We start from the raw sequence: 24,958 nt of genomic DNA on the forward strand, positions 1-24,958 counted from the left end.
ATAAATTTTATTATTTATTTATTTTAAAATATTTATTTGGCTGTACCAGGTCTTAGTTGCAGCACATGGGATCTTGTTCCCTGACCAAGAGATTGAACCTGAGCCCCCCAGCATTGGGAGTGCAGAGTCTTAACCACTGGACCACCAGGGAAGTCCCTCAACTGAATAAGTTTTAAAGATCTAATTGTCTTTACTGAACCATTCATGATTTGGGCAACATCCCATCTAGCAAGTAGAGAGGAGCTCTGAGAAGCTGTACTAAAAGGAAGGCTTTTCTAGGCAGAGAGTGGATTACCTCGTCTTCCTCTGGGGGATGGGAATGGCCCGTGTGGTACCTCACTGGTGCTGACCAGAAAATTCCAGACCGACTGGTTAAAACTACGTTCTGGGAAATGTTGAAACTGTTATTAGGTTAGGTATCAAGTCTTGGTTTGTTGATGTGGGGCTTAGCACAAGTGACTCCATTTTGGTCCTGTTGTTCCTTTTTAATGATTCTCCCCTTTTGATCAGACTCTATGCTTAGCTGAAAGATGTGATAAAAATTTTAAGGCATTAGTGCCACTCTCAGCTACTGCTCTGAAGTTCTCCAATTTTTGTCAGTCCTTTGTGTAGTGTCCATAGATCATAACAGTTTTGCTTAATCCCTGTGATATTTACAGGTCACAGCTTCAAGTTTACAATCTTTAGGTCAGTCATTCTCTTTCTTCCTTTTTAGATGTTCCAGTCTTAGGGAGATCATTTGCTTGGTGGTTAGCAGCTGTAACCATGCACTTAAAGCTTTTGAGAGAATACAATGCACCTCGGAGAGCGTTAAGATTATAAATAAGCAGGATGATCCCCAGTGTCTGGAGGGCACTTTGGACTATGGTTCCTAAGACCCAAACCAATCAAAGTCAAATAAGTCAAAGATGACCCTGCTGAAGGAGTCATCTTTTTAAGCCAAGTGGCTTGCTCAGTGATCTTATGTAATTGGGTGTCAACGTTCCCAGAAGTGTCAATCCAGGTGCAACAGGTGGTGTTGGCCATGGAACACATACTTCATTCCTCAGCTAAAAGGTAATCAAGGGCTATCCTATTACCAAGAACAACTTTGGGGAAAAAACCCTCCACAACTTTGGCCAGAAAGTATAAGAATTTTTATTGGGCAGCTATTGCTATTGCAGCAGATTCTGTAATATTTTCAGTAGTTAAGGAGAGGTTCCTCATTTGCATTTATGCATAACCAGGGAAGTAGGAATCTAGTAAAGGGAGCTAATTTTGAATCATGAATGCCTCCTGATAATTTCCATTTGCATCTATGGCTCAGAACTGGAAATGTGACAGTCATGAAGGCCAACAAAATGTTAGGGGTATGTAGACAATACAGGCAGTTTTATTCCTTTTATTTTTAATTCAATTTTTAATTTTTTATGACCCTTGTTTTGTGTCCCTTTATTTGCATAAAGCCTGAATGCAAAGTTCTCCAAACTTGTGTTGTTAACCAGAGACAGGGAAAGGGACCAGGGGTTCTCTAGCATAATGGACAGATCAGAGTTTTTGACGACGAATCCAGCAGTCTGAAATGTTACACCCCATTTAGCAATGGCCTGGGAGATACAGATGGGATCTTATTTCCCCAACCAGGGATCGACCCTGCGCCCCCTGCTGTGAATGCACGGAATTTTAACTACTGGACCTCCAGGGAATTCCCCGGGCCTGTTGTTCTTAACATCTTGCACAATTTTTTCCTAGAGGTATGTCTTTGAGGCTAGTGGCCATAGCTCAGACTCACCTAAATCTGAGGTTGGTTTAGCATCAAGGCCCAACCCACACTTTCTTTTAATTTCATTTTAGCTATTATGGATAATAATCATCAAGGGGCTGTATGTTTAGCATGCTTATTATTTTGCATTTCCTTATGGATCCAAGAGCCAACTCCCTGGGAGTCGGGCTACTATTATTTCTAAACTTTATTTAGTAAATTTTACCTTTAGTAACAGATTGCAGCATAGTTGTAGTTTCATAGGATGAATGCCATCCAGGGATCAAGGGTTTGTCTTTCCCTGCCCTTTTACCTTTTTCTTCTTAAACCACCTGTTACCATGAGCCAGGGCCTTTCTAGCATACCCCACTCCTGACACCAATTAATGATTCTGAACATCCCAGTTCCAAGCAATGGATTGTGTTTGGGGTTGACAAATGCGGGGCGGGTTGGAAAAAGCCCTTGAAATGTAGGGGGTCTTCCCTGAGGCTTTCTAGCTTAGCCTTTGGGAAGGGGGACGTCGATGAGTCAAGGTTGGTGAGAGTGAATTTGACTCCTGGCTGTGCCAGTGACTTGCTGTGCAGTTCTGGGTCAGTCAGCAAATACATGTCCCCTGCTAAGGGCCAGGCACTGTCCCAGGCACCAAGACAAGAGAGATGTAGTAGTCCTTGCCCTCCTAGAGCCTGGCACCAGGGACGGGGACATGGAGAACACATAATGACAAATAATTAATCTCAGAATTCTAAGTCTGTTCCCCAATCTGGATCTCAGGGTCTCTGCATAACGAGAAGATGGGGCACAACAGTTTTTAAGTGGATGACCTGGGGGCAGTCCCAATATCCCTGGTGTAATTATTAATGGTGCCCCTTCCACTCTCAGAACGTCCCAGTTTAGACAGTAAATGTACGGTCACTTTATCTTTAAAGGACATTCCTGATCTAAGCTATCAGGAGGTGACTGGCCTAATTTCAGATTGTGGATGTATTTGAAGTGCCCATGACGGGGCATTTCTCTGGATTGTTGCCCGTTGCATTGTGATTTGACTATTTTTGATGGAGGGTAAGAGATGGGAGCCACACAGAAGGCAACCAGGAAACAAAGAAGGAAAGAATGCCCTTCTCCCGGGCAGATGGGGAACCAAGGCTATGCAGGGTGGGTATCAAGATCCCAAGAAGTCAGGGGTCCAGAGGAGAAGGGGCTTCTCTGACTGTCCCTTTCACCTCCCCTTCCCAAATTCCTCAGTCCTGGCTTCTTATCATGGATTCAATTTGGATGTGGAGGAGCCCATGGTCTTCCAAGAGGATGGAGCCGGCTTTGGGCAGAGCGTGGTCCAGTTTGGCAGATCTAGGTAGGCTCCGCCCACTTCCCCAGCTCCACCCCCTTGGCCTGCAGGGAGGTGGCTGCATGTGGCAGCCCAGGAGGTTCCCTGGAGGAAGGGCAGCATGGGCGAGGAGCCTGTACATGACACCACTGACTACTGACCCCTGGCATGAGCTGGGCAAGGACAGGGTCAGCCGTGCCCAGCCTGCCCAGTCCTTAAGAGTCTGTGCTGGCCCTGTGAGGATCCCCATGCATGAAGGAGTGTGACACCAAATAGCAAATAGGAAACACCAGGACAGGCAGAGAGGGAGGCACTGCAGAAGAAAGGGGGAAACACTTTTTTCCAATGACAAGAGACCCTGCATTTTTATTTTGCACTGGGACCAGCAAATTATGTACCTGCCCTCCCTCCAGAAGTGCACATTCTTGGGTCCCAGAGACAGGGACCCAAGGAGTTGAAGTCACAGTGTGATGCAAGAATAACCAAAGTCTGGGAGGCAGAAGAAGGGAGACCTCAAACCCAGGAGGGAATTCCAGGAAAACTTCACAGAGGAGGTGGCATTGACAAAGAGCCTGAGAGCACAGGACAGTTCACTTGGCCAAGAGGGAGCACACAGAGGTCACTGAGTTCTAAATGTACATCCCTCCTCCTTCCTCACCCTGCTGGCAGGCTGGGAATGTGGAAGCAAGTGCCAGGAGCCAGAGTTTTTTTTTTCTTTGTTTGTTTGTGTTGAAATATAACACAGAGACTGAAATGCACAAATCCCAAATCCAACTCAATGAATTTTTCATATGTGTGTACCCAGGTAAACACCACCTACATCAGGATGTAGAACCTCTCCAGCCCCCTCTCACGTGGGTTCCCTTGGGACTCTCCTGATCACACAACACTGAACAAATCCAAAGAGAGCCTCTGTCCCACTTACCATCACCACCAATTTGTGTTGGGGCCCTATTTTTTTAAAAAAATGAATATAAAACTCTTGATTGACTGCTGTTCACCAGTATTTACAGTAAAGTAAATAATATATATTGGATGATATTCTGATTGCTACGAAGTTACTGTTTTTCCTCGTTTCTGCTGAGTTGTTACCCAAATACGGGAAGACTGAGCCCACGTCTAAGGAATGGGTTGGGGTGAAGGAAGACATGCAGATCAATGGTCTAAGACTAAAAGTTGATTCACACATTTGTACCAGCAGGTCCCAAACGGCTGCATCTCCAGCATCTGATTCAGTTTCATCCTCAAGCCTTAGACAAACAGGGATTTCAGGTTTCCATAAAGAAATGGCTCTCTAGAAGGAATCTTGTTAAATGACAATTTAACAAGAATTGCTTGGCTAATTAGTTAAAGTACACTAGTATTTGTCTAGTTTCCTCATCTGAGTAGCGAGGTTGTTGGTAGTGAGAACATTTTTCCAAATTAAAAAATTCTCTCCTCTCAAGGAATTTTGCAAATAAATGGTTGCATTTATAGGACTGCAGACATAGATGTGACTTCAGATACAGCTGCTTAAAATGGTCCAATTTAAATGGTTTATCTTATATTTAAATTGTCCAATTAATTACAGAATTATCTATTTGGTTTCAAAAGCTTATGGCTTTGGGACATTTTTCCGTTTTCTCTATTTGAGGCGACTTATTTCTTGGGTGGCTCCGAATGACGGCTCCTAGGAAACAAATCGCTCTGACCTGTGGCTGGGAAATGCTGTTTTTGTTCTGAATAGTATTATTTTGGGTGAATGTTAAAATACACACACACACACACACACACACACACACACACACATACACACACACACAAACCATTTGCATACACAAACACACATATATTTATGTATACACACACACATACACAAACAAATAAACAAAAAGCCCAGCGGCCTTTCAGCATACGTGGGTTAGACTTGGGCCTTGATTTTTAATAGCCTCACATGTGGCCGAAGCCAAGAGCTCCCCTCACGAAGTCTCACTTCCCCGTGACACTTCTTCACCCGAAGCGCCTTGTGCCCCAACCCCTGTCTGTCCTGGTTGTGCCTCCGGACTCGTGGTGGGAGCCCCCCTGGAGGTGGTCGCAGTCAACAAAACAGGACGTTTGTACGACTGCCTGGCTGCCACCGGCTTGTGTTGGCCCATCTTGCTGAATAGTGAGTGACTCGCCCCAGGAATCAGGGCCTTCAACCCTCCTACACCGGACCGCCCCCTCCTCAGCCTCCAGCTCGGACTGTCCCCCCAAACGAGGGTGTGCCCTTGAGTGTGACCCTGTGTGTCTGTCCTCTCAGCACCCCCAGAGGCCGTGAACACGTCCTTGGGCCTGTCCCTGGTGGCCTCCACCGATCTCTCCTGGCTGCTGGTGAGTGTTTCTGGGTCCCAGGAGGGTCTCAAGGGATGAACAGGGGCCAGAGGAGGCTGGGGCTGCGCGAGAAGGAGGGGAAGCGTCTGGGGGCCCCCTCGCCCACACAGGCCTCTGTTCCCAGGCCTGTGGCCCAACCATGCACAGAGCCTGTGGGGAGAACATGTATGCAAAAGGCGCTTGCCTCCTGCTGGGCTCCCACCTGCAGATCACCTGGACAGTCCCCGCCACCCTAAGGTCCCCTAGAGACAGCAGTTCCACGTGGAGCACGTGCTGGCTCTGCTCATGTGTGCAGAGCATGAAGCCTGGGTCTCGGCCTCTTGGGCCTCCTGTGTGCAGGTCCCTTCCCAGAGGCCTCAGCAAGCACAGGAGGGGCTGGGAGCATGGTCTGGCCTGGCAGGAGGGGTAGCTCATGGCAGGAGCCCTAAGCCGGCCAAGCGGTAATGGCTCTGATGGGGCAGGAGGGAGTCCAGCTCTTGCAGGAGGCATGAGGGCCCTACATTTGCCAACAGGTGCAGGGATGCCTCCTGGTTTCCAGAGGAAGGGCCTTGGGGGGGGGTGAAAATGTGTGGTGAGGACGATAGATCCAAGAATCCAAGAGGGAAGCAGTCCTGGGTCATTCACTGCTGAACTGCCAGGACCCCCCCCAGACTCACTCCTCCCCTTCCAAGGGGAGCAAATGACCCAGCCATGGGGAGTGTGAGGCACAGTTTTGCAGCACTGATGTCATCCACAGAGAATGGTGACTGGGGGCCCTGCCGTGGCTTCTCTCTGAGAGTCTGTCTTTACAAGTTCATCTTCTGTGTCCTTGGGCAAGTGGCTTCTTTCCCTGGGCCTTAGTTTCCTCATTGGTAAAATGGAGCTTAATGATCAAGGTGGCTATTAGGATTAGAAAACGTAATACACATAAAATGCTTAGACTCCTTTCTGGCACATGTGTGTGATCGCCATCATGACTGATTTTCTAGCTGAAGACCATGCGTTCCATCTAGGAGGAAGATACAGATGAACTGCCCCATCTGTGGCATCAGAGGGAATAGTGGGCCCCAAATGAGATCCAGGGACCACTCAAGGCATGATGTGAACCAGAGAAACCATGATGCCAGCCTTGGTGGGCTTTTAGCAGAAAGCGAAACAGCAGCAGAAAGAGGCCCCAGATCAAATTGTGAGAGCAGAGTCTATAGAGGGGACAGAGAGAGTGGAAAAGACTCTTGTGGGTACCAGGCCCCACCTGGGATGTCTGTGCAGCCAGACATTTACTAGATGGTAAATGTCTTTTCCTAGATGTTTCTGGGGCTCATGAGGTGGGATGCTTGATGGAAATGGGACACAGATGTGTAAAACTGGTCCAGACGAGGCAGGTTTGAATAGATTTGGCAAAACTGTGTGCCAGGCAGTACTGGGTACTGGGTTCCGGGTGTGCATCACCTTATAGCATCCTCTCAAGATCCTTGTGGAGGCCAGGATGATCCCCATTTGATAGAGAAAACTGAGGCTCAGAGAGGTGAGTTTCCACTTTAGGAAGTGGCAGAGCCCAGAGCTTGAGCCAACCTTGCCTGATTGGCTCAGTTCTTTTTCAGAAGGCCATTCAGCTACAGCCAGCTGCCTGCTATGGGAAGCCCAGTGGATGCAATAAAAGAAGCAAGAAACAGAAGTAACATTGCAAGGGTGCTGCCCCCAGGCCTAGTCTGAGAGAGCATGTGGGGGTGGTTTTGTGATGCAGCTAAAAATGTGGGCCCAAGTACAAGACGTGGTGGCAGGGAACGCCAGCTACCCAGCTGTCGGGGACAGATCAAGGGTGAGAAGGGGAGCACCTGAGGGCTTCTTGGCCTGCTGTGTCGGTGGCTGGATTTCCTGGTCTTCAAGGAAGCAGGGAGGGAAGTGATCTTCCATTTCTTCTGGGCACTGGTGATGTTGGTTGAGTAGGTTGGATGGGTGAGGAGTGAGGAGATGGGAGAAGGCATTCTGCTTCAGTGCCCTGAGGCAGGGTATCACAGCTCAGCATCACACCTCATAGCTGTGGTGGTCTGATCTCCCAGCACCCTGGGACCAACACAGGATGTGGGGTGCTGGTGGAGGCATCAACCGGGTTTTGCACGCAGGCCACAAGCCCCTATGTAAGTCTGGGGAAAACCTGAAATGTTTTATTTGTTCATTTACGTATGATGTGTCTTTCCATTACGGTGTGGACTCCACAAGGGCAGGGACGAGATCTTTTTGTTTTGTTTTTTGCCGTATGCGGGCCTCTCACTTCTGTGGCTTCTCCCGTTGCGGAGCACAGGCTCTGGACGCGCAGGCTCAGCGGCCATGGCTCACGGGCCCAGCCGCTCCGCGGCATGTGGGATCTTCCCGGACCAGGGCATGAATCCGTGTCCCCTGCATTGGCAGGTGGACTCTCAACCACTGTGCCACCAGGGAAGCCCACGAGATCTTTTTTAAAGCTATGGTCTTCAATCAGGTTTCCCCAGAGATAGACTTAGAGGCTCACCTGGGAATGTTCTCGGGAGCAACCCTTATGAGAGTGTGAGGGGAGCAGGACTTGGCAGATGGAGAGGGTGCACTGTGAGAGGCCTCAGCTGCCCCACGGGGAGCTCAGAGCATGGCTGGATATGGGTTGCCTGCAGGAGCAGGAGGTGACCTTGGGCAAGGCACCTCCCTTTTGAGTGGGGTGACACTTAGGGAGGAACTCTGCTGGAAGCCATCAACAGCCAACTTCCTGCAGCTGGGAATGAGCGCCTCCATCCTGGTGGGGGGCAGGTCTTGGTGGCACACCTTAGCATCCGCTGCAGGTGTGTCCTTGGGCCTAGAACAATGCCTGGCATGTGGTGATGATGGTGATAACAGCTACCCCTCATGGGGTGCCAGGCCCTGTCTTAAGCACTTTATGTACATATTCATTCTTTTTATCTTTGCAATAATCCCATGAGGTAGGCACTACTATCACCCATTTTACAGATGGGGAAAACTGAAGCCCAGTGAAGTTATGTAACTTGCCTGCATTCACCACTAAGAGGTGGGAAGAGGTGGGATTCGAGCCCAGGCATGCTGGTTCCAGGATGCACATTCTGAACCGCTTCACTAAATTGCCTTCCACTGAGCCCCACAGTATCCCTGGTGGTGTATTCAATAAATATTCGTTGACTAAATGAGTTAGGAACCCACCCGGGCCCCACCCTCTACTTCTTCCTCCCCTTTTGTAGGCCTTGTGGAAGGAGGGGAGCAACAGGGATTCTGCTGAAGGGAGAAGGGGCTTGGGCAACAGATTTGGACCTCCTCATTGGAGGGTGTCAGAAACTGTGTGGGCCAGGGGGCCTTGGCATCCCTACGCCAAGGATGGCCCCCTGGCTCTGTGGAGCAGAAAGGGTTTCTGGGTCCCAGGAAGTGGCTGGGACCTGCCCATGCATTTCTGATTCCTCCCTCCCTCTCTGCAGAGTGTCCAAATCAAGAGATAGATGTTGTCTTCCTGATTGACGGCTCTGGCAGCATTGACCGAAATGACTTTAAACGGATGAAGAACTTTGTCAGAGCTGTGATGGACCAGTTCAAGGGCACCCACACACTGGTGAAGGCTGGGCCCCCGAGGCCTGGGGATTGGGATCAGGGAGGGTCTACCTCTGGGAAGGCCAACCTGGGAGAGGGCCTGGCATTGCTGGGGACTGGCTCAGTGGACTTGTGCCATGAGGAGGCCAGGGTCCAAGGTCAAGGTATGGTCCCAGTGCAGGGCCGATTTGAGCCCTAACCTGAGGAGGTACCCCCATCACATGTACTATGTCCCTGCATGCCACAGGAAATACAACGTTTTTGCTGTTTAAATACATTGAAAGGATTATCAAATCAACTTACTGTGATATTTGACTGAAGGTAACTTGGCCAAATGATGATTTCTTTATTATGTTTTCCATGTAACTCACAATTTCTTTATCTTATTATTTTACTTCCCAGTAACCAGTGTGTGTGTGTGTATGTGTATATATATATATATATATATATATATATATATATATATATACAAATTCTTAAGAAGCAAGGAAATATAACCTAAAAATTGATTTCATGTATCATAAATTTTTTAAAAAAACCTAAGTTTAACAAATATTGTGGTTGGCAAGGCTATTCTTTGTAAACTATGAAAGAAACATTATTTGGTTTTGATTTTCCAGTTTTCTTTTGGGGCCATTTATTTTTTTCTGGGTCTCAGTATATATTTGTCGGGCCTCAAAATCACATGGAGCATGGTTTGCAAATACAAAATTATTCCAAAATAAAAAACTTCCTAAAAAACAACTCCTGAGCCCCAGGGCCCTCTTCTTGGCCTTCGCAGTTCTTGCTGATGCAATACTCAAACCTTGTGAAGACCCACTTCACCTTCAGCCAATTTCAGACCAGCCGGAGCCCTCAGAGCCTGGTGGATCCCATCGTCCAACTGAGTGGCCTGACGTTCACAGCCACAGGCACCCAGACAGTGGTGTAAGCTCCGCCCCATGCCGCCTGTGAATGAGCTGCTACCTACTGCTGGGTCTGCACAGCCCTTCTTAGAGGCTGAGGGAGGCTCTGGGGAAAGGGGCTCACAGGGGAGCGAGGGGGCTGCAGGCAGAGTCCTCCCTGGAGTGTTTCTGGTCCCATCGCTCATTGCCATCCCCTGATCTAGGGCGGGACTCCTCTGCAGCGTGTTTCCCCTTTGCCTGGCTTTGGCTTGGCTGGACCCTGAGCCCACCTGGGCTTTGCTTCTCGGTTCCCATCCTGGCTCTCCGCTAGCTACCTGGGCCACCCTTGGAGTTACTGACTCTTTCTAAGTCTCAGGAAACTGTCCAATGAGGAAAAACTCACAACTTGGTTAGAAGGATTAAGCGAGATAACATGGGTGAGGTGTTTCCGCACAAGAAGTGCGAGATAAATGGTTGGGGATTTTATCCAAAAAATGGTTCAGCTCCTCTTTACCTCCCTGGAAGGGACTCAGGAATTATTTCCAAGTGTCTTCTTTGTGCCTTTCTCCCCACTCAGCTCCCTTCATCCCTTCATCCTCTCATCCCTCATCCACTCAAGTCTCTATGTACCATGTGCCTGCCCAGAACTGGGGGCTAGGTGGTCCAGGAAGAAAATGGCTTAGGTTGTGGGACCACAGTGGAATGTGTGGTTCCCATGGGAAAAAACTGGGTAGAATGTCTGGGATCCTTGACTTCCTGCACACCCTTGGGCACTGCCCTGGGGATGGTGCTGGAGAAATATTGAAAAAGGGATGATCTCTCCAAAGGCACTCTCTTTACTTTTGGGTGGCTTTTCTGCCTTGAACACTGACCTGTTGGGACTGGACAACCAGGAAGAAAGCCTCTGTCTCTTGAGTTGAAAGTCACACAGGAGAGGCATCTCTCCCTGTCCCTAAAGCTCCTCCCAGCAGTGGGCGATGGTGTAGTTCTCATCAAAATCCATCCTCTCCCATCACCTCCCTGCTCCCTAGAGCCAAGCCCAGCTCTGCCACTGACTGGGTTGTTGCTGTGTTTTTTTTTTTTCTTTTAGAAGTTTCATTACAAAAAAGACAAAAAGGCAACAACATTAAGGAAAGTTTTGAAAAAAAAAAAAAGAAATATTACCTACAGTTCCTCTAGCCAACCATCTTGCAGTATTTTGGCAACAAGAAAGAATAAGTACAAATGAATAAATAAATCCTACTCTCAAAAAGCACAGTGTCATTTCCATCCTTGTCTTTATTTAGACATATTTTATAGAGTCACAATCAGGGCAGAAACTATCTTCATCCTGCCATTTTTTTCCATCTGTTCCATAAACCTGTTCCACGCTTCTCTACAGCTTTTATTGTTTTCCTTTGAAGTGGCTGTGTACTTTTCCACCAAGGGGCTGGGTCATGATTTGCTAAACCCCTTCCCTAACACGGGACATTTAGGTTGCTTCAGTATTATATCTGGTGTGTGTATGTTATTTGGTGCATATGTGTGTGTGTTTGTGTGTGTTTATTCTGAGTTTGTAGAACTGCATGAACATATATGTTACATTTTTAATCATTTGTAATAGCTACCATAGAATTAATGCTTACCTGTAGGCCAGTCACTGTTGGAAAAGCTTCACCTCATTTGACCCTCAGAATAACCTGATACTATTTGTCTCAGTTATTTATTGCTGCCTGACAAACCGCTCCCAAGTTTAGTGGCTTAAACAACGCCCCTTTTGTTACTCCTTTTCATGATCCTGGGGCTCAGCTCTTCTCAGGTGGGGTCTCTCACGTGGCTGTGGCCACGTGGCACCTGAGGCTGGACTATGAGAGCTTCATCCACGTGGTTGCTGCCTTGGCAGGATTGGCTGGAAGGCTGGGCTCAGCTGGGGAGGCTGGGCCTCTCTCTTCCTGTGGCCGCTCCACAGGGTGCCTCTAACAGGTTGGCTAGACTTCTCTCATGGCGGCTCAGGGCTCCGCACAGTGCAAAAGCTACCAAGGTTTCTTAGGCCCATAACTGGCACAGGGTCACTTCTGTTGCATGCTGCTGATTAAAGGGAGTCACAGGCCGGGCTCAATACGGGAAAGGAACCAGGTGTGGCTCACTGGGGGCCATCTTTGGAGACCAGCTATGGTACAATTATTGCTCTCATCTTGCATGGAGAGAAGCAAAGGCGCAGAGAGGTGAAGTAACTTGCCTTGTTGCCTCCTGGGAATGAGGTTCTGTAGCGGATGGAACTTTAGGAACAAGGAATATGAGTACCTTTGTTCTCAGTCTCACTAATGATTGTCAGTATGTATCCATGTCTTAACATACCTGAGTCTCAGGGCGCCAGGACTCCCCAGTCTTTCCAGAGGAGCTTCTAGTGCTGCAAATGGTTTCTTCCCAGAATCTCAGTAGAGTCACCCCCTTTTTCTTCCTCGATAGGAAAGAGCTATTTCACAGTAAGAATGGGGCCCGTAAAACTGCCAAGACTCCCTGAAATACAGCGACGTCATCCCCCAGGCGGACAGAGCCCGCATCGTCCGCTATGCCACTGGGGTGCGTCCCCTTCCTCATGGCTCCCCCTGTCTCAGCCTGCACCTCCCCCAGGCAGAAGGGCTGGCGGGCTCCTCCTCCTCAGCTGCCTCTCTGCCACAGGTGGGAGATGCTTTCCAGGATCCCACTACAAGGCAGGAGCTGAACATCATTGGTTCAGTGCCTTCGGAGGACCACGTGTTCAAGGCGGACAACTTCGCGGCACTCAGCAACATCCAGAAGCAGCTGCAGGAGATCTTTGCAGTCGAGGGTAAATGGGGCGTGACCTTGGGTCTCAGAATTGAAAGAGTCGCGACCCAGTTGTGCCCCTCAGTCCTGAAGGTTCATCCCTGCTCATAGCTCACCCCAAATTGTTCCCCAGAACCCAAGCCCCAGACCACATTCTCCTCTTTCTGCTCTGAATCTTCATGGTCTCTAGGTCTCCGGGAGCCTGATTGACCTGTTTGCCCACAGGAACGCAGTCAAAGACAAGTAGCTCCTTCCAGCATGAGATGTCTCAAGGAGGCTTCAGTTCCATCCTCACAACGGTGAGTGGAGTGTGTGCTCGATTAACGAGTATCAGGCACCAGCCCTGTGTTGGGAGCTGGGAACCAGGATAAACAAGAACGCAGACCCTGTCCTCAAGCTCACCATCTAGTCCGGGAGAGACACACAGGCAGTGTATGTAGGTACTGAGAACAGGATAGCGGAGGTTCCTCCTCTCCTGGATCGCATAACTAGTGGGAGGCAGTGACAAACGACAAACAAACGAAAGACTTTCAGGTTGTGCTAAGCATTGGGATAGAGAAAGAGAGGTGTCAGAGGAGGCCTAAGGAGTAACAGCTGAGGCTGAATGATGAGAAAGGGCGGGGCCTGGAAAAATATGGCGAGAGATTGCTCTAGGTAGAGGAAAAAGCAAGTGCAAAGGTCCTGAGTCAGGAACAAGGTTACTGTACGAGAGAGAGAGAAGGGCCAGCACAGCTGGAGCAGAGTGAGCTAGGGGCAGCACGGAGAGAGGGTGGGAGAGATGGGAAAGACCAGCCCGTGCAGACCAAAGAAGTGACAATATAGACAGACAATTGTCTGAAAGTAGATGTGTGTTCAAAATATCCAGAGAGATTTGCTTCAGAATAACTTTGAGGGCAATTGAGGGGGACGTAGACGTGGAACAAGGTTTGTCATGAATTAATCACTGACGCTGGGTCACGGGTTCTTACGGATTCATTACACATTTCTTTCGACTGTTGTGTATGTCCTAAATTAGCCATAAGCAAAAGTTTGCAAAGGCAATAAGCATTCAGAGGAGGAAATGCCAATCCCTTCCTGAGGGAGCCGAGGAAGACCTCGCAGAGCTGACTTAGAGGCTGACTCTTCCAGAGAGAGGAGCTGCGTCCCAGAAAGAGGAGAGAGGAGCGTCCAGGCCAGAGGCTTGGTGTATTTTGGAACAGAGTGTCACTGCGCAGGCTCGATTGGGAAGGATCCTAAATGCCACCCTCAGGAGCTGGTGGGCAGTGAGCCTCCCTGGTTTGCCAGCAGGGTGGTGGCTGCACGTTTGGGTTGGAAGAAACCCAACTCTGGGGCAGTGGATGAAACAGAGGAAAGCAAGCTAGGAGGCAGGAAGGGCAGTGGGTGAGAGGCGCTGGGGTGACCGTGATGGCGGCAGTGGGGACGGACTGAGACATGTAGGAATCAGGGACACGGAGGCTGCTGGTGAGAGCCAGGGAAGAGCAAAGAGAATTCCACATGATGGGCGGAGTCAGTGGCAGCCATTGCTTCCGAATAGGCTGTCTTCTTCTTCTCACCTGCTCAGCCCTGGAATCCTTTCCTCCCAGGATGGACCAGTTCTGGGGGCTGTGGGGAGCTTCAGCTGGTCTGGAGGTGCCTTCCTGTACCCCCCAAATAGGAGCCCCACCTTCATCCACGTGTCTCAGGAGTACGCGGACATGAGTGCCTCTTACCTGGGTGAGGCAAGGCTGTGGTCGGAGGGCCGGGCGGGAGACGGGCTGCCTGGGAAGGGCAGGGGCCCGGGGGTGGGGAGTGGAAGCCTCTGTGCTGAGGCCTGGTCCCCTCAGGTTACTCCACAGAGCTGGCCGTTTGGAAGGGGGTACACAGCCTGGTCCTGGGGGCCCCCCGCCATCAGCACACCGGGAAGGTTGTCATCTTCATGCAGGTGTCCGGGCAATGGAGGCTGAAGGCTGAAGTCACAGGGACCCAGGTTGGGTGTGGAGGAGGGTCTCCAGGGGCAGAGAGGGAGATGAAGGGGGTGCGGGGTCCAGCAGGGAGGGGCCGGTATCCGGGGAGAGGCGGGACCTGGCCCAGCGCGGGTGCAGGGGTAGGCAGGATGACTCCACGCTCTGCCCTCCAGATCGGCTCCTACTTCGGGGCCTCCCTCAGCTCCGTGGACGTGGACAGAGATGGCAGCTCCGACCTGGTCCTCATCGGGGCCCCCCATTACTATGAGCAGAGCTGGGGCGGGCAGGTGTCCGTGTGCCCCTTTCCCCGGGGGGTGAGTGGCTGATGAGACCCGGGCTGGGTGGGGTCTGGGTGTGGAGGGGTCGCCTGGGGTGGGACCTGACACTGTTTGTGTTCTGCAGAGGGCTAAGTGGCAGTGTGGTGCTGTCCTGCGAGGGGAGCCAGGCCACCCCTGGGGCCGCTTTGGGGCAGCTCTGACGGTGCTGGGGGATGTGAACGGGGACAGGCTGACGGACGTGGCCATCGGGGCCCCGGGAGAGCAGGAGAACCGGGGTGCTGTCTACCTGTTTCACGGAACCTCAGGACTGGGCATCAGCCCCGCCCACAGCCAGGTGAGGCCCCTCTGCTTCAGCCTCTTCTGTTCGCCTCCTCCCCCCGTCGTAGATTCACCTGATGCCGCCTCCTGTCACCGGCCTCGGCAGTGACCATTCCCTTCCGCCGTTTAGTGGTTTACTTTCCTGAATTTCCCCAGGCCCAGCTAAGCACAAATTCTCTTTTCTCTCCTTTGACTCCAGACTTCAGAGTGTGTGGGCAGCTTAGTAGTTAAGAGATCACAGGCCCCAGGTCAAATGCCTACCAGCCCTGTGAGCTGCGTGGCCTCAGGCAAGTGACCGATTTAGCCTCTGTGAGCCCTGGTTTCCTTCTATGAAAGGATGAGCAAATTCTATTGGCTTCTTGTAAAGATAACTCAGTGAGAGCACTAAGCACTCCATTCCTCAAATATTTATGAATGAACATACGTAATTTATGAATCAACGTGTCAACGATGAATAAATGAATCTATTATGCTCCCATCATTACGCTTTGATTTTGTCATTGGCCTGCACCTTCGTGGTCCTCATTGGACCCAAAGTGCTCTCCTCTCTGCCTGTGGACTGTGGGGTCCTCACTTTGCTTGCTCTCCCCTCCCCACCGCTCTTCAACTTCTCTACTCAGTGTCCTTTCCAAATCTTTCTTCCCCAACCTTTCCAATCCCCTTTCCTTGATTTGCACTGCTTTTATCCTTCCCTGGCCAGTGGATTGCAGGCTCCCAGCTCTCCCCTAGGCTCCAGTATATCGGGCATTCACTGAGCGGGGGTCAGGACCTCACCCAGGATGGACTGGTGGACCTGGCCGTCGGGGCCCAGGGGCACGCGCTGCTGCTCAGGTGAAAACTCCCCTACTCCCCCCTTGCCTGCCCCTTGTGTCTGATTCACTAAGCTGCCCCCTCCCTTGTTCTCCTTCTGGGGCCCAGAGGCCCGCCCTCAGCCCCTCATGCACCCTCAGGAGCCTGCCGGTGCTGAACGTGGAGGTGGCTATGAGATTCACGCCCCCAGAGGTGACAAAGTCTGTGTACCAGGCTGGGAAGAGCTGCCCACCGCCCTGGAAGCTGGGGACGCCACAGTCTGTCTCACTATCCACAAAAGCTCACAGGACCAGCTAGGTGAGTTTCCTCCTGGTAGACCCAGACCCTCACTGCCCCCGAGAGGCCCCCAGCCCTATATCCTCAGGACAGAATGAGCCCAGGAACCCAAATCTCACCTCCATGTCCACCCAGCTGTCCTCCTCCCTCCCTCTTCCCACACCCGGGCCTCTAGGTTCTGTCTCCAGGACACATCCGAGGTCTGCTCTCTCCACCGCCTTCCTGGAGGACACGGCTTCGCCTTCCCACCCACTCTGAGCTGTGCCCACGGCTATTCTTGCACGCCCCCTGCACTCTCCACAGGGAACTACAGCAATTGGTCCTAAACACTGTTTAACACCCCTCAACCGCCCCTTTCTTGCATTTATAAAGACCAGAAGTTTTGCCCACAATGACCCCATGATTTGGTCCCTCTCTGCCTTTCCAGCCTCACCTTGTCCCCTTCCCCCCTACGCCATACACTTCTTTTCTTTTTTGGCCTGGCCATGTGGCTTGTGGGATCTCACTTCCCCCATCAGGGATTGAACCCAGGCCCTCGGCAGAGAAAGTACAGAGTCCTAACCACTGGACCTCCAGGGAACTCCTTTTTAATTAATGTGCCAACCTCCCTCTCCCTTCTGGTCTTAGCCACTATTCCCAGAGTCTGGGATTTTCCCCTCCCCGCTGGACTCATAGCAATCTGTGTCTACTTCTGTGGCTCCTTTGGTATTGAAGGTTCCTTGAGTGCAAGAACCGTGTCTCATTCACCTGTAGTTCCCACCTTTCCTGACCCAGAACCTGTCCCATCATGGAAAATCTATAATGTTTGTTGAATGGTTGTTCCAGTGTGATTTGGATTTGACTCCTCAGCTAAGCTTTCAGTTCCTTGAAGCCAAGGATCTTGTCTTATCTTCCCTTTATATTCTAACTGCCCCTCCCTCATTGCCCTACTTGCCAGTGTTTAGCACGGTGCTGGGTGCAGGGTGGGTGCTAATACTCAATGTCGATGAGTGCTCCTAATGAGGGGATTGGAGATGGATTAAGACATGGATGGGAAGAGAATATACTGTTTTGCTGCAGCTCCCCTTTGAGAAGAACTGTGGGCAAGGGGACCTGAGGGTCAGCCTCAGCTTCTCAGGGTGAGTGAGCTCTATCTCCTTTCATAGCCAGACACTCAAGCTTTTGGGTCTCCCATCCTCATAGGATGAGAAGTCCTTGTGTTTCCCTTTGGCTCGCCTTCTAACAAAGAAATGCTTTTGATTGGACGGTTATCAGCCTGTAGCTCGTGAGTTCCCACAGCCCTGCCCCTGCCCCTGATTCAATTCCAATCTACTTCCTTGAGTCTCTGTCCCAGTCTTGTCCTTCCTTGTTCAGCCTGCAGACCCTGGTGGTGGGGAGCTCCCTGGAGCTCAATGTGACAGTGACCGTGTGGAATGAGGGTGAGGATTCCTATGGAACTGTGATCAGCTTCTACTATCCAGCAGGGCTGTCCTATCGACGAGTGTTAAGAATCTAGGTAAGCAGCTCCCTTGGGCTCTAGTGGCTGGGACCGTTCTCCTGCTCTGGTTTATAATAGGTTCCTCTTAATTTCTTCTATAATGAAATATAAACACACACACACACACACACACAAGTGCATAAGGCATATGTATAGTTTAATGACTAACTATTAAGCAAAAGTGTATGCAGTTAACATCCAGGTCAAGCAGTAAAGCACTGCTAGCACCTCCAGAAGCCCTTTAATTATGTGCCTTCCCTCATCCTAACCTCACACTCTTCCCAAAGGTAATCACTATTCTGACTTTGCAATGATCAATTCCTTGTATTTCTTTATAGTTTTACCACCCATAAGTACATCTCTAGACAATACTGTTGGGTTTTGCCAATATTTGAACTTTATAGGAATGGAGACATGTTGTATGTTCCTTTTTTCCTGCAAGTTTTAAATTATAGTTGATTTGCAATCTTATATTAGTTTCAGGTGTACGACATAGTGATTCAATATTTTATAGATTATACTCCATTTAAAATTATTATAAAATATCGGCTATATTCCCTGTGCTGTATAATATATCCTTGTATCTTATCTATTTTATACACAGTAGTTTGTACCTCTTAAACCACGACCTGTATCTTGCTCCTGCCCCCTTCCTCTCCCCACTGGTAACCACTAGTTTATTCTCTAGATCTGTGAGTCTGTTTCTGTTTTGTTATATTCACTCGTTTGTTTCATTTTTTAGATTCCAAATATAAGTGATAACAATGTTGTATGTTCTTTTGTGTCTTTCTTCTTTTCTTCAGTGTTATGCTTGTGAAATTCATCCACGTTGTTGCCTGTGGCTATGGAATATTCTCACTGCTATTTAGAATCCCTTTGCATGGCTAAATCACAATTTATTTACCCATTCGATGATCGATGGTCATTTGAGTTGTTTCTGATTTTGGCCATGACTATTCTTGAACATGTATCCTGGTGCCCCTACACAAAATATTTGGAAAGTATATACCACATGTGGAATTGTTGGATCATTGGCTATGTGTCTCTTCAATTTTAATAAGTAAAGCCAAACCATTTTCACCTATTTACACTTCCATCAACAATGTATGAGAATTCCTGTGGCTTTACATCTACCCTGACACTTGGCATTGTCAGACTTTAAAATTTTTGTTGATCTGGTGGGTGAGTAGCTATATTTCTTTGCAGTTTTAATTTGTATTTCTCTAATGAGGTTGAGCAACTTTTCATTTGGACTTCTTGGTTGTTTGGATTTCTTCTTTTAGGAAGTGCTTGTCCAACTCTTTTTCTTATTTTTCTACTGAGTTGTCCATCTTTTTCTCATTGAGTTGTAAGAGCTCTTTGCATATTCTGGTTACTCGTCCTCTTCCAGTTATATGTGTTCAAATATCTTTTCCATTCCTACTGCTTGTCTTTTCAGTCTCTTTATAGCATCTTTTAATAAATAGATGGTCTTAATTTGGTTGTGGTTGATTTTTATCAAAAATTTCCTTTGTATTTAGTGTTTTATGTGTGTTTCATGTTTAAGAAATATATCCCTACTCCAAGGTTATATATAAAGACATTCCCTTATATTATCTTCTAAAAGATTTCTAATTTTGCCTTTTCACATTTGAGTCTTTAATCCAGCCAGGATTTATTCTAATATATGGAGTGAGGTAGGGATCCAGTATTTGTTTGTTTGTTTGTTTTGTATGGGCCAATTTTCCCAGGACCATTTACTGAAAACTTGTCATTTCCCCTACTGCTTTGCAATGCCACCACTGTTATACATCAAGCCCATATATACATGTGGGTAAATTTTTAAAAATTCTTTCTCCTCCTCTGGAAGCAACCCCATCAGCGACCCCTGCACCTGGCATGTGAGGCAGTGCCCACTGGGAATGAGGGCCTGAGGAGCAGCAGCTGTAGCATCAACCACCCCATCTTCCAAGGGGGCACTAAGGTCAGAGCTTCCTCCCAGTCCTCATCACTCTTCTCCCTCGTCCTGGCCCATTTCCTTCCCTCACTCCACCATGGCCTTCCCTATCCCCAACCCTTCTTTCTTCCTCCCTCAGGGCACCTTCATAGTCACATTTGATGTCTCCTACAAGGCCACCCTGGGAGATAAGTTGCTTTTGAGGGCCAATGCAAGCAGGTGAGCCCCGGCCACATATGGTGTGTCCCTCGCTCTCCTTTTTCATGTCCCAGCCAGAAACTCCTCTCCTGGATTCCTTCCCAACCACTCACCCCTCTCTCCCTCTAGTGAAAATAATAAGCCTACATCCAACAACACTACCTTCCAGCTGGAGCTCCCAGTGAAATATGCTGTCTACACAGTGATCAGCAGGTACTTAATTCCTGGCCCTCCCCTTGGACCTTCCTCCAAGCCTAGTACCTCGCCCTGCAGTCCAGCCTGCTCTTTTGAGGATGGGTATCTAAGCTAGCCACTCTGATGCCCCACATGGCGATTCTTGTGACCAGCCATATATTTATACCATAGCACCATATCCCACAATTCTTGGTTCTTCTCTGACGAACTGACCTGCTGGTGGGACACACATACCTTGCCACCACTGTGTATCCTCTTCTCTCTCTCCAAGATGCAGGCTTCCTTTAACATGAAGCCAGTTCCAGCCTTTGTGCTAAACACGAATACGCTGAATTGAAGCTACTAGATTAAGACTGAGGCTTTTCTGAGCACTCTGAAGTGGGGAGCTTGTGCCCAACAGGATATGGTCTGTCACCACACAGGGTGAAGAGAAGGTCAGGTTTTCACAAAACTCAGAGGACAGCAGAGATGTGAGAAACTGTTGGGACGGTTTTTAAGAGCCCAGGGCTGAGCAGGCCACAGGAAAGGCAAGTGTAGGGCTGCTGCTCTGGGTTCTAAAGGTTGGGGAAGGGGCCAGGCTGGGAGCAGGACAAGGAGCCCCACCCACCTGGCTGAATTCCAGAGGCTTTAGAGTTGATCAGAAGCTTATAATATTGCCATGGGACAGAGTTTGCTGCTGCTGCTGCTGTGCCAATTTTTAGGGGAACTAGAGAGGGGGTTCAGGCAGTGTCATTGCCCTTCCAAATTCCATGTGTGAATTTCCCCTTCTATCCACGGGAAAACACTGAAATTTACAATAAGAGCTTACAGTCATATATACTTACGATATGCCAGGCCTTGTTTTAAGTACTTTACATGTATTTACATTTATTTAACCACTCTATTAGCTCTGTGATATAGCTATTGTAAATTCATTTATTTATTTATTTATTTTTGGCTGCGTTGGATCTTCGTTGCTGCGCACGGGCTCCCTCTAGTTGCGGCGAGCGGGGGCTACTCTTCGTTGCAGTGCGCGGGCTTCTCATTGTGGTGGCTTCTAACGTTGCGGAGCACAGGCCCCAGGCTCGCTGGCTTCAGTAGCTGTGGCACGTGGGCTCAGTTGTTGTGGCTCCTGGGCTCAGTAGTGGTGGCTCGCAGGCTCTAGAGCGCTGGCTCAGTAGTTGTGGTGCACGGGCTTAACTGCTCCACGGCATGTGGGATCCTCCTGGACCAGGGCTCGAACCCGTGTCCTCTGCACTGGCAGGCAGATTCTTAACCATTGCGCCACCAGGGAGGTCCCGATATAGTTATTGTTATACACCTTTTTGCCAACAAGGAAATCCAGAGGTTTTTACCCCTGTCATTCAGCTGGTAAGTGGCAGAACCAGGAATCAAACCCAGGTGGTTTGGCTCCAGAGCTGTGCCCATGGCCATATATACTACATGCCTCTCCAAGGATTGGAGAAGCTGAGTGATTTACTCAAATTTGAAAAGAGGTTTAGAACTGGAAGATTTTAAGGTGGGAAAACTGAAGCAGAGAGAGAAAGGGGTAGGGTGGGGAGCGGCGAGGAAGCCTAGTATACTAAGTGGAAAAATAGATTTTAACATTCACGGCACTGCTACAAACCTCATCACAAGTCTGTTACAGGCATTATTGTTAGCATCTCCATTTCCAAGAGGAAAAAACTACAGGGGCCCAGAGAGGTTAAGGAATTTGCCTTAAGTTACTCAGGTAGGAAGCGGTGGACCTGAGATGTGAACCCAGGTGGTCTGGCCTATGTGCTTAATCACCAAGCTGACAGTCACATCTGTGGGAAAACTGCGGGTCCCATGGAGTTTCTGTAGGGCTGGCCTGGCTTCTGCACACTAGTTGCTGGTGAAACCTGCAGGTCCCTCTGCTTGTTTGCCTGATTCCACCGAGCCCTTAGATGTTAAACCCTGGGAAGGCAGGGATTATGGCTTGTTAACTGTTGAATCTCCAGAGTCAAGCACACAGCCTAGCAGATGATGAATGTTGACTAAAGGAGGCCATGGATGGATGGATGGATGGAAAGAAAGCCACCTACAGCCTGGAACATTTATGTCCACTCTGTGGGCTTGTGTCCACACACCATCTTTCCTCCCAATTACTTAACTGCCCCAGGAGAGCCGGATCTATTTTCTTCATTCCCATCATGGAAGGGCTTGCACCCCATCTCCAGGCCTTGGTTCCCTCAAGTCCCCTTAGGGTTATTTGCTCTGGCAGCTGCCTCTGCAAGCATTACGGGAGGCCAACCGTGTACCTAGTAGAGAAAGCAATGGGAACGCCTTTTCCCATGGGAAATGTTCAGACATCACGAGAGGTCATGTTCAAGTTGGGCCTTTAAGTGAAAATTTCCAGAAGGGGAGTGGGTAAGGACATTCCAAGCAGGAAGAAAAAGAGCTTGAGCAAGGTCATGGGGAGAGGAAAGGGCCGGGGTCTCAAGGGACAAGCTAGCAGTTCTGGGGGACGGGGGAAAAGGCCACGAAGGAGAGGAGCTGAAGCTGAGGCTGCACAGTCACAGGGGGACCGTCATCGCTCCCCTGGGTCATCTGCTGGGCCCAACAGAGGCCTCAGCAGCAGGCTGGCGTGCAACTGAGGATGGTCCCAGGGGTGTTCTTCACCAACAAGCCCTCTCTCTCTCCAGGCAGGAAGAATCCACCAAGTACTTCAGTTTTTCAGCTTCTGACCAGAAGAGCAGAAAAGAGGCCGAGCATCGATATCGTGGGAGAGGCCAGGGAATACCCACGTCTGTCCCTCCCATGTGAACGTAGGAAGCTGGTGGGCAAGGATGGAGAGGAGTCGAGGGCTGAAGCCAGGAAAGGTGGCAGGGGATTTGGGATGCTCCAGGGACCACAGTAATGTTTTGTCTCTACCTTCTGCAGGTGAGTAACCTGAGTGAGATCTGGCCATCAGCATTCATCTCTGGGTCCCAGTCCTGCTGAAAGGTGTGGCTGTGTGGGATGTGGCTATGGTGGCCCCTTCACAGGTGCCTGCCTGCCTTTTGTCACTCTCCAGGGTCTGATCCCACGGTGCCTCATACCCTCTCACCAGTGGACTGTGGATCCTTCTATGGCCATTCCCCTCTCTTCCTAGAGTCTCCCCTGTGTGTCAGAGAGGGAACCTCCCCAGCAACCTGACTTCCAGACCCAGATTCCAAGCAGTCTCGTGCTGGTGAGAAGGATCCCACTGCAGAACGAGCTAGGAGCTGGGGGATCCAGGGAAATGTACTGCTAGCTGTTTCACCATGTTTACGTTCTGTGATTGTCCATCTATTCCCCACCCCAAATGTGATAGATTTCATTTTCTCTTGTGGTTCCTCCTTAAGTGAAGACCCGCCTCAGTTTCATTCCTCTCCTGTCCCCAGGACTGCTCCACTGCTGCCTGCCTGAGGTTCTGCTGTGACATCCCCTCCTTTGGCGTCCAGGAGGAACTTGACTTTATTCTGAAGGGCAACCTCAGCTTCGGTTGGGCCAGCCAGGTGTGTCCCTTCCCAGACTCAGGTGGGGCCTGATATGTCTGTGCCCACCTCAAGCCAGGGTGTTTCTCTAACCCCAAGCCCTCCCCAGAGCTAGTTCCCAGCCCTCCCCTTCTTTTTTGTAGACTTTGCAGAAGAAGACATGTGTCGTGAGTGTGGCTGAAATCATTTTCAACAGATCCATGTATTCCCAGCTTCAAGGACAGGAGGCATTTTTGAGAGCCCAGGTAGTGACCATGTGGTAGGCAGTGACCAGGCTGATCAGAGAGCTCCTGATGCTAAATCTGTGATGCTGGGTGGGGGGCTTGCAAGCCTGGAGGGAGGAAGGATGGAGGTCCCTAGTCAGGCAACTGTTCCTAAGCCCATGAGTGCTTCTGTATCTCACCCCTTGGAGCAGAGACTGATGAAGAAAGGGAGGGAGTTAAAGATTGGGAAACTGGGAGGAGTCTGGAACAGCAAGAGGCCTGATACTTTCTGATCCCCAAATCAGGTGGAGATGGTGCTAGAAGAGTATGAGGTCTATAACCCCATCCCCCTCATTGTGAGCAGCTCTGTGGGAGGGCTGCTGCTGCTGGCTCTCATCACAGCTACACTGTACAAGGTGAGTGCTTTCATCACACTCTTGACACCACCAGCACCCAACCCCAGCCCTCCCACAGACAGGAGGGTATAGCAAGGAGAACTCAGACAGTGAAGTCAGGCAGGTCCAGGTACACATTTTCTCTCTGACTCGCTGTATAATGTCAGGCAAGTTGCTCAACCTCCCTGAGGCCCTTTCAACACTTTCGAAATGAAATAATGCCTACATCATAGAGTGACTGAAATGAGACAGACGTGAGGCCAGGGTATGCAGAATCTTTGCTTTTCTGCTGTGGATGGCGGGTGCGGCTACTGAGCTGGGCAGAGAGTCACTCGGTGCGTGATAGCTGTTGCCCACATAGGTGTTGTGGCACACAAACACAAGTCAGTTGGGCTTCCCTCTTCTGTCTCAGCTTCTTCCTACTCCCAACCTCCTACCCTGCCCTCTGATCCAGATATTCGGATTTATTTCCCCTCACAGTGTTGCTTCTTCAAACATCAATACAAAGAAATGATGGGTGACAACCCTGAAGACACTGTCACGTTCAACGGGGAGTATCTCAGCTGTGAGGCCCCCAATCAGCCTTTGTCCTAAGAATCCACTTTCCCATTTAGCTGTACCCCCATGGGCTGACTTCCATGGGAGTAACTTCTGTGTAGATCTGGACTGGCCTGAGCAACTTGCCAGGTGCTAAGTCATCTTCCCAAGGCATCGAAAGGTTTTTATGTTTTTACATATCTACCAGACTTCAGCGATGACCCACTTTTTACAGAAGCGGGCATGATGCCAGCATGAATTCTCATATGTATAAGAACTGTCACATTAAATGAGGATGTTTATAACACA

At 49.6% G+C, this 24,958-nt stretch overlaps 1 protein-coding gene across 1 annotated transcript; it reads left to right on the forward strand.

Annotated features, from left to right (window-relative positions):
* The first annotated feature begins 2,264 nt into the window (after nucleotides 1-2,264).
* LOC132506288 (integrin alpha-D-like) lies at nucleotides 2,265-24,958 on the forward strand. The gene is given in 30 exon segments (XM_060124814.1): nucleotides 2,265-2,274; nucleotides 2,984-3,088; nucleotides 5,104-5,208; nucleotides 5,344-5,414; nucleotides 5,539-5,647; nucleotides 8,843-8,976; nucleotides 9,736-9,881; nucleotides 12,287-12,327; nucleotides 12,330-12,400; nucleotides 12,500-12,647; nucleotides 12,851-12,924; nucleotides 14,209-14,338; nucleotides 14,449-14,591; nucleotides 14,742-14,882; nucleotides 14,971-15,180; nucleotides 15,865-15,995; nucleotides 16,115-16,185; nucleotides 16,188-16,345; nucleotides 17,310-17,368; nucleotides 17,604-17,745; nucleotides 19,577-19,690; nucleotides 19,803-19,882; nucleotides 19,991-20,074; nucleotides 22,702-22,787; nucleotides 22,958-23,043; nucleotides 23,151-23,228; nucleotides 23,422-23,535; nucleotides 23,658-23,759; nucleotides 24,023-24,133; nucleotides 24,593-24,958. Coding segments are annotated over 30 exon segments (3,168 nt in total). The 3' UTR covers nucleotides 24,707-24,958.

The sequence above is a fragment of the Lagenorhynchus albirostris genome, chromosome 15, assembly GCF_949774975.1.
Source record: "Lagenorhynchus albirostris chromosome 15, mLagAlb1.1, whole genome shotgun sequence".
Classification (NCBI taxonomy): domain Eukaryota; kingdom Metazoa; phylum Chordata; class Mammalia; order Artiodactyla; family Delphinidae; genus Lagenorhynchus; species Lagenorhynchus albirostris.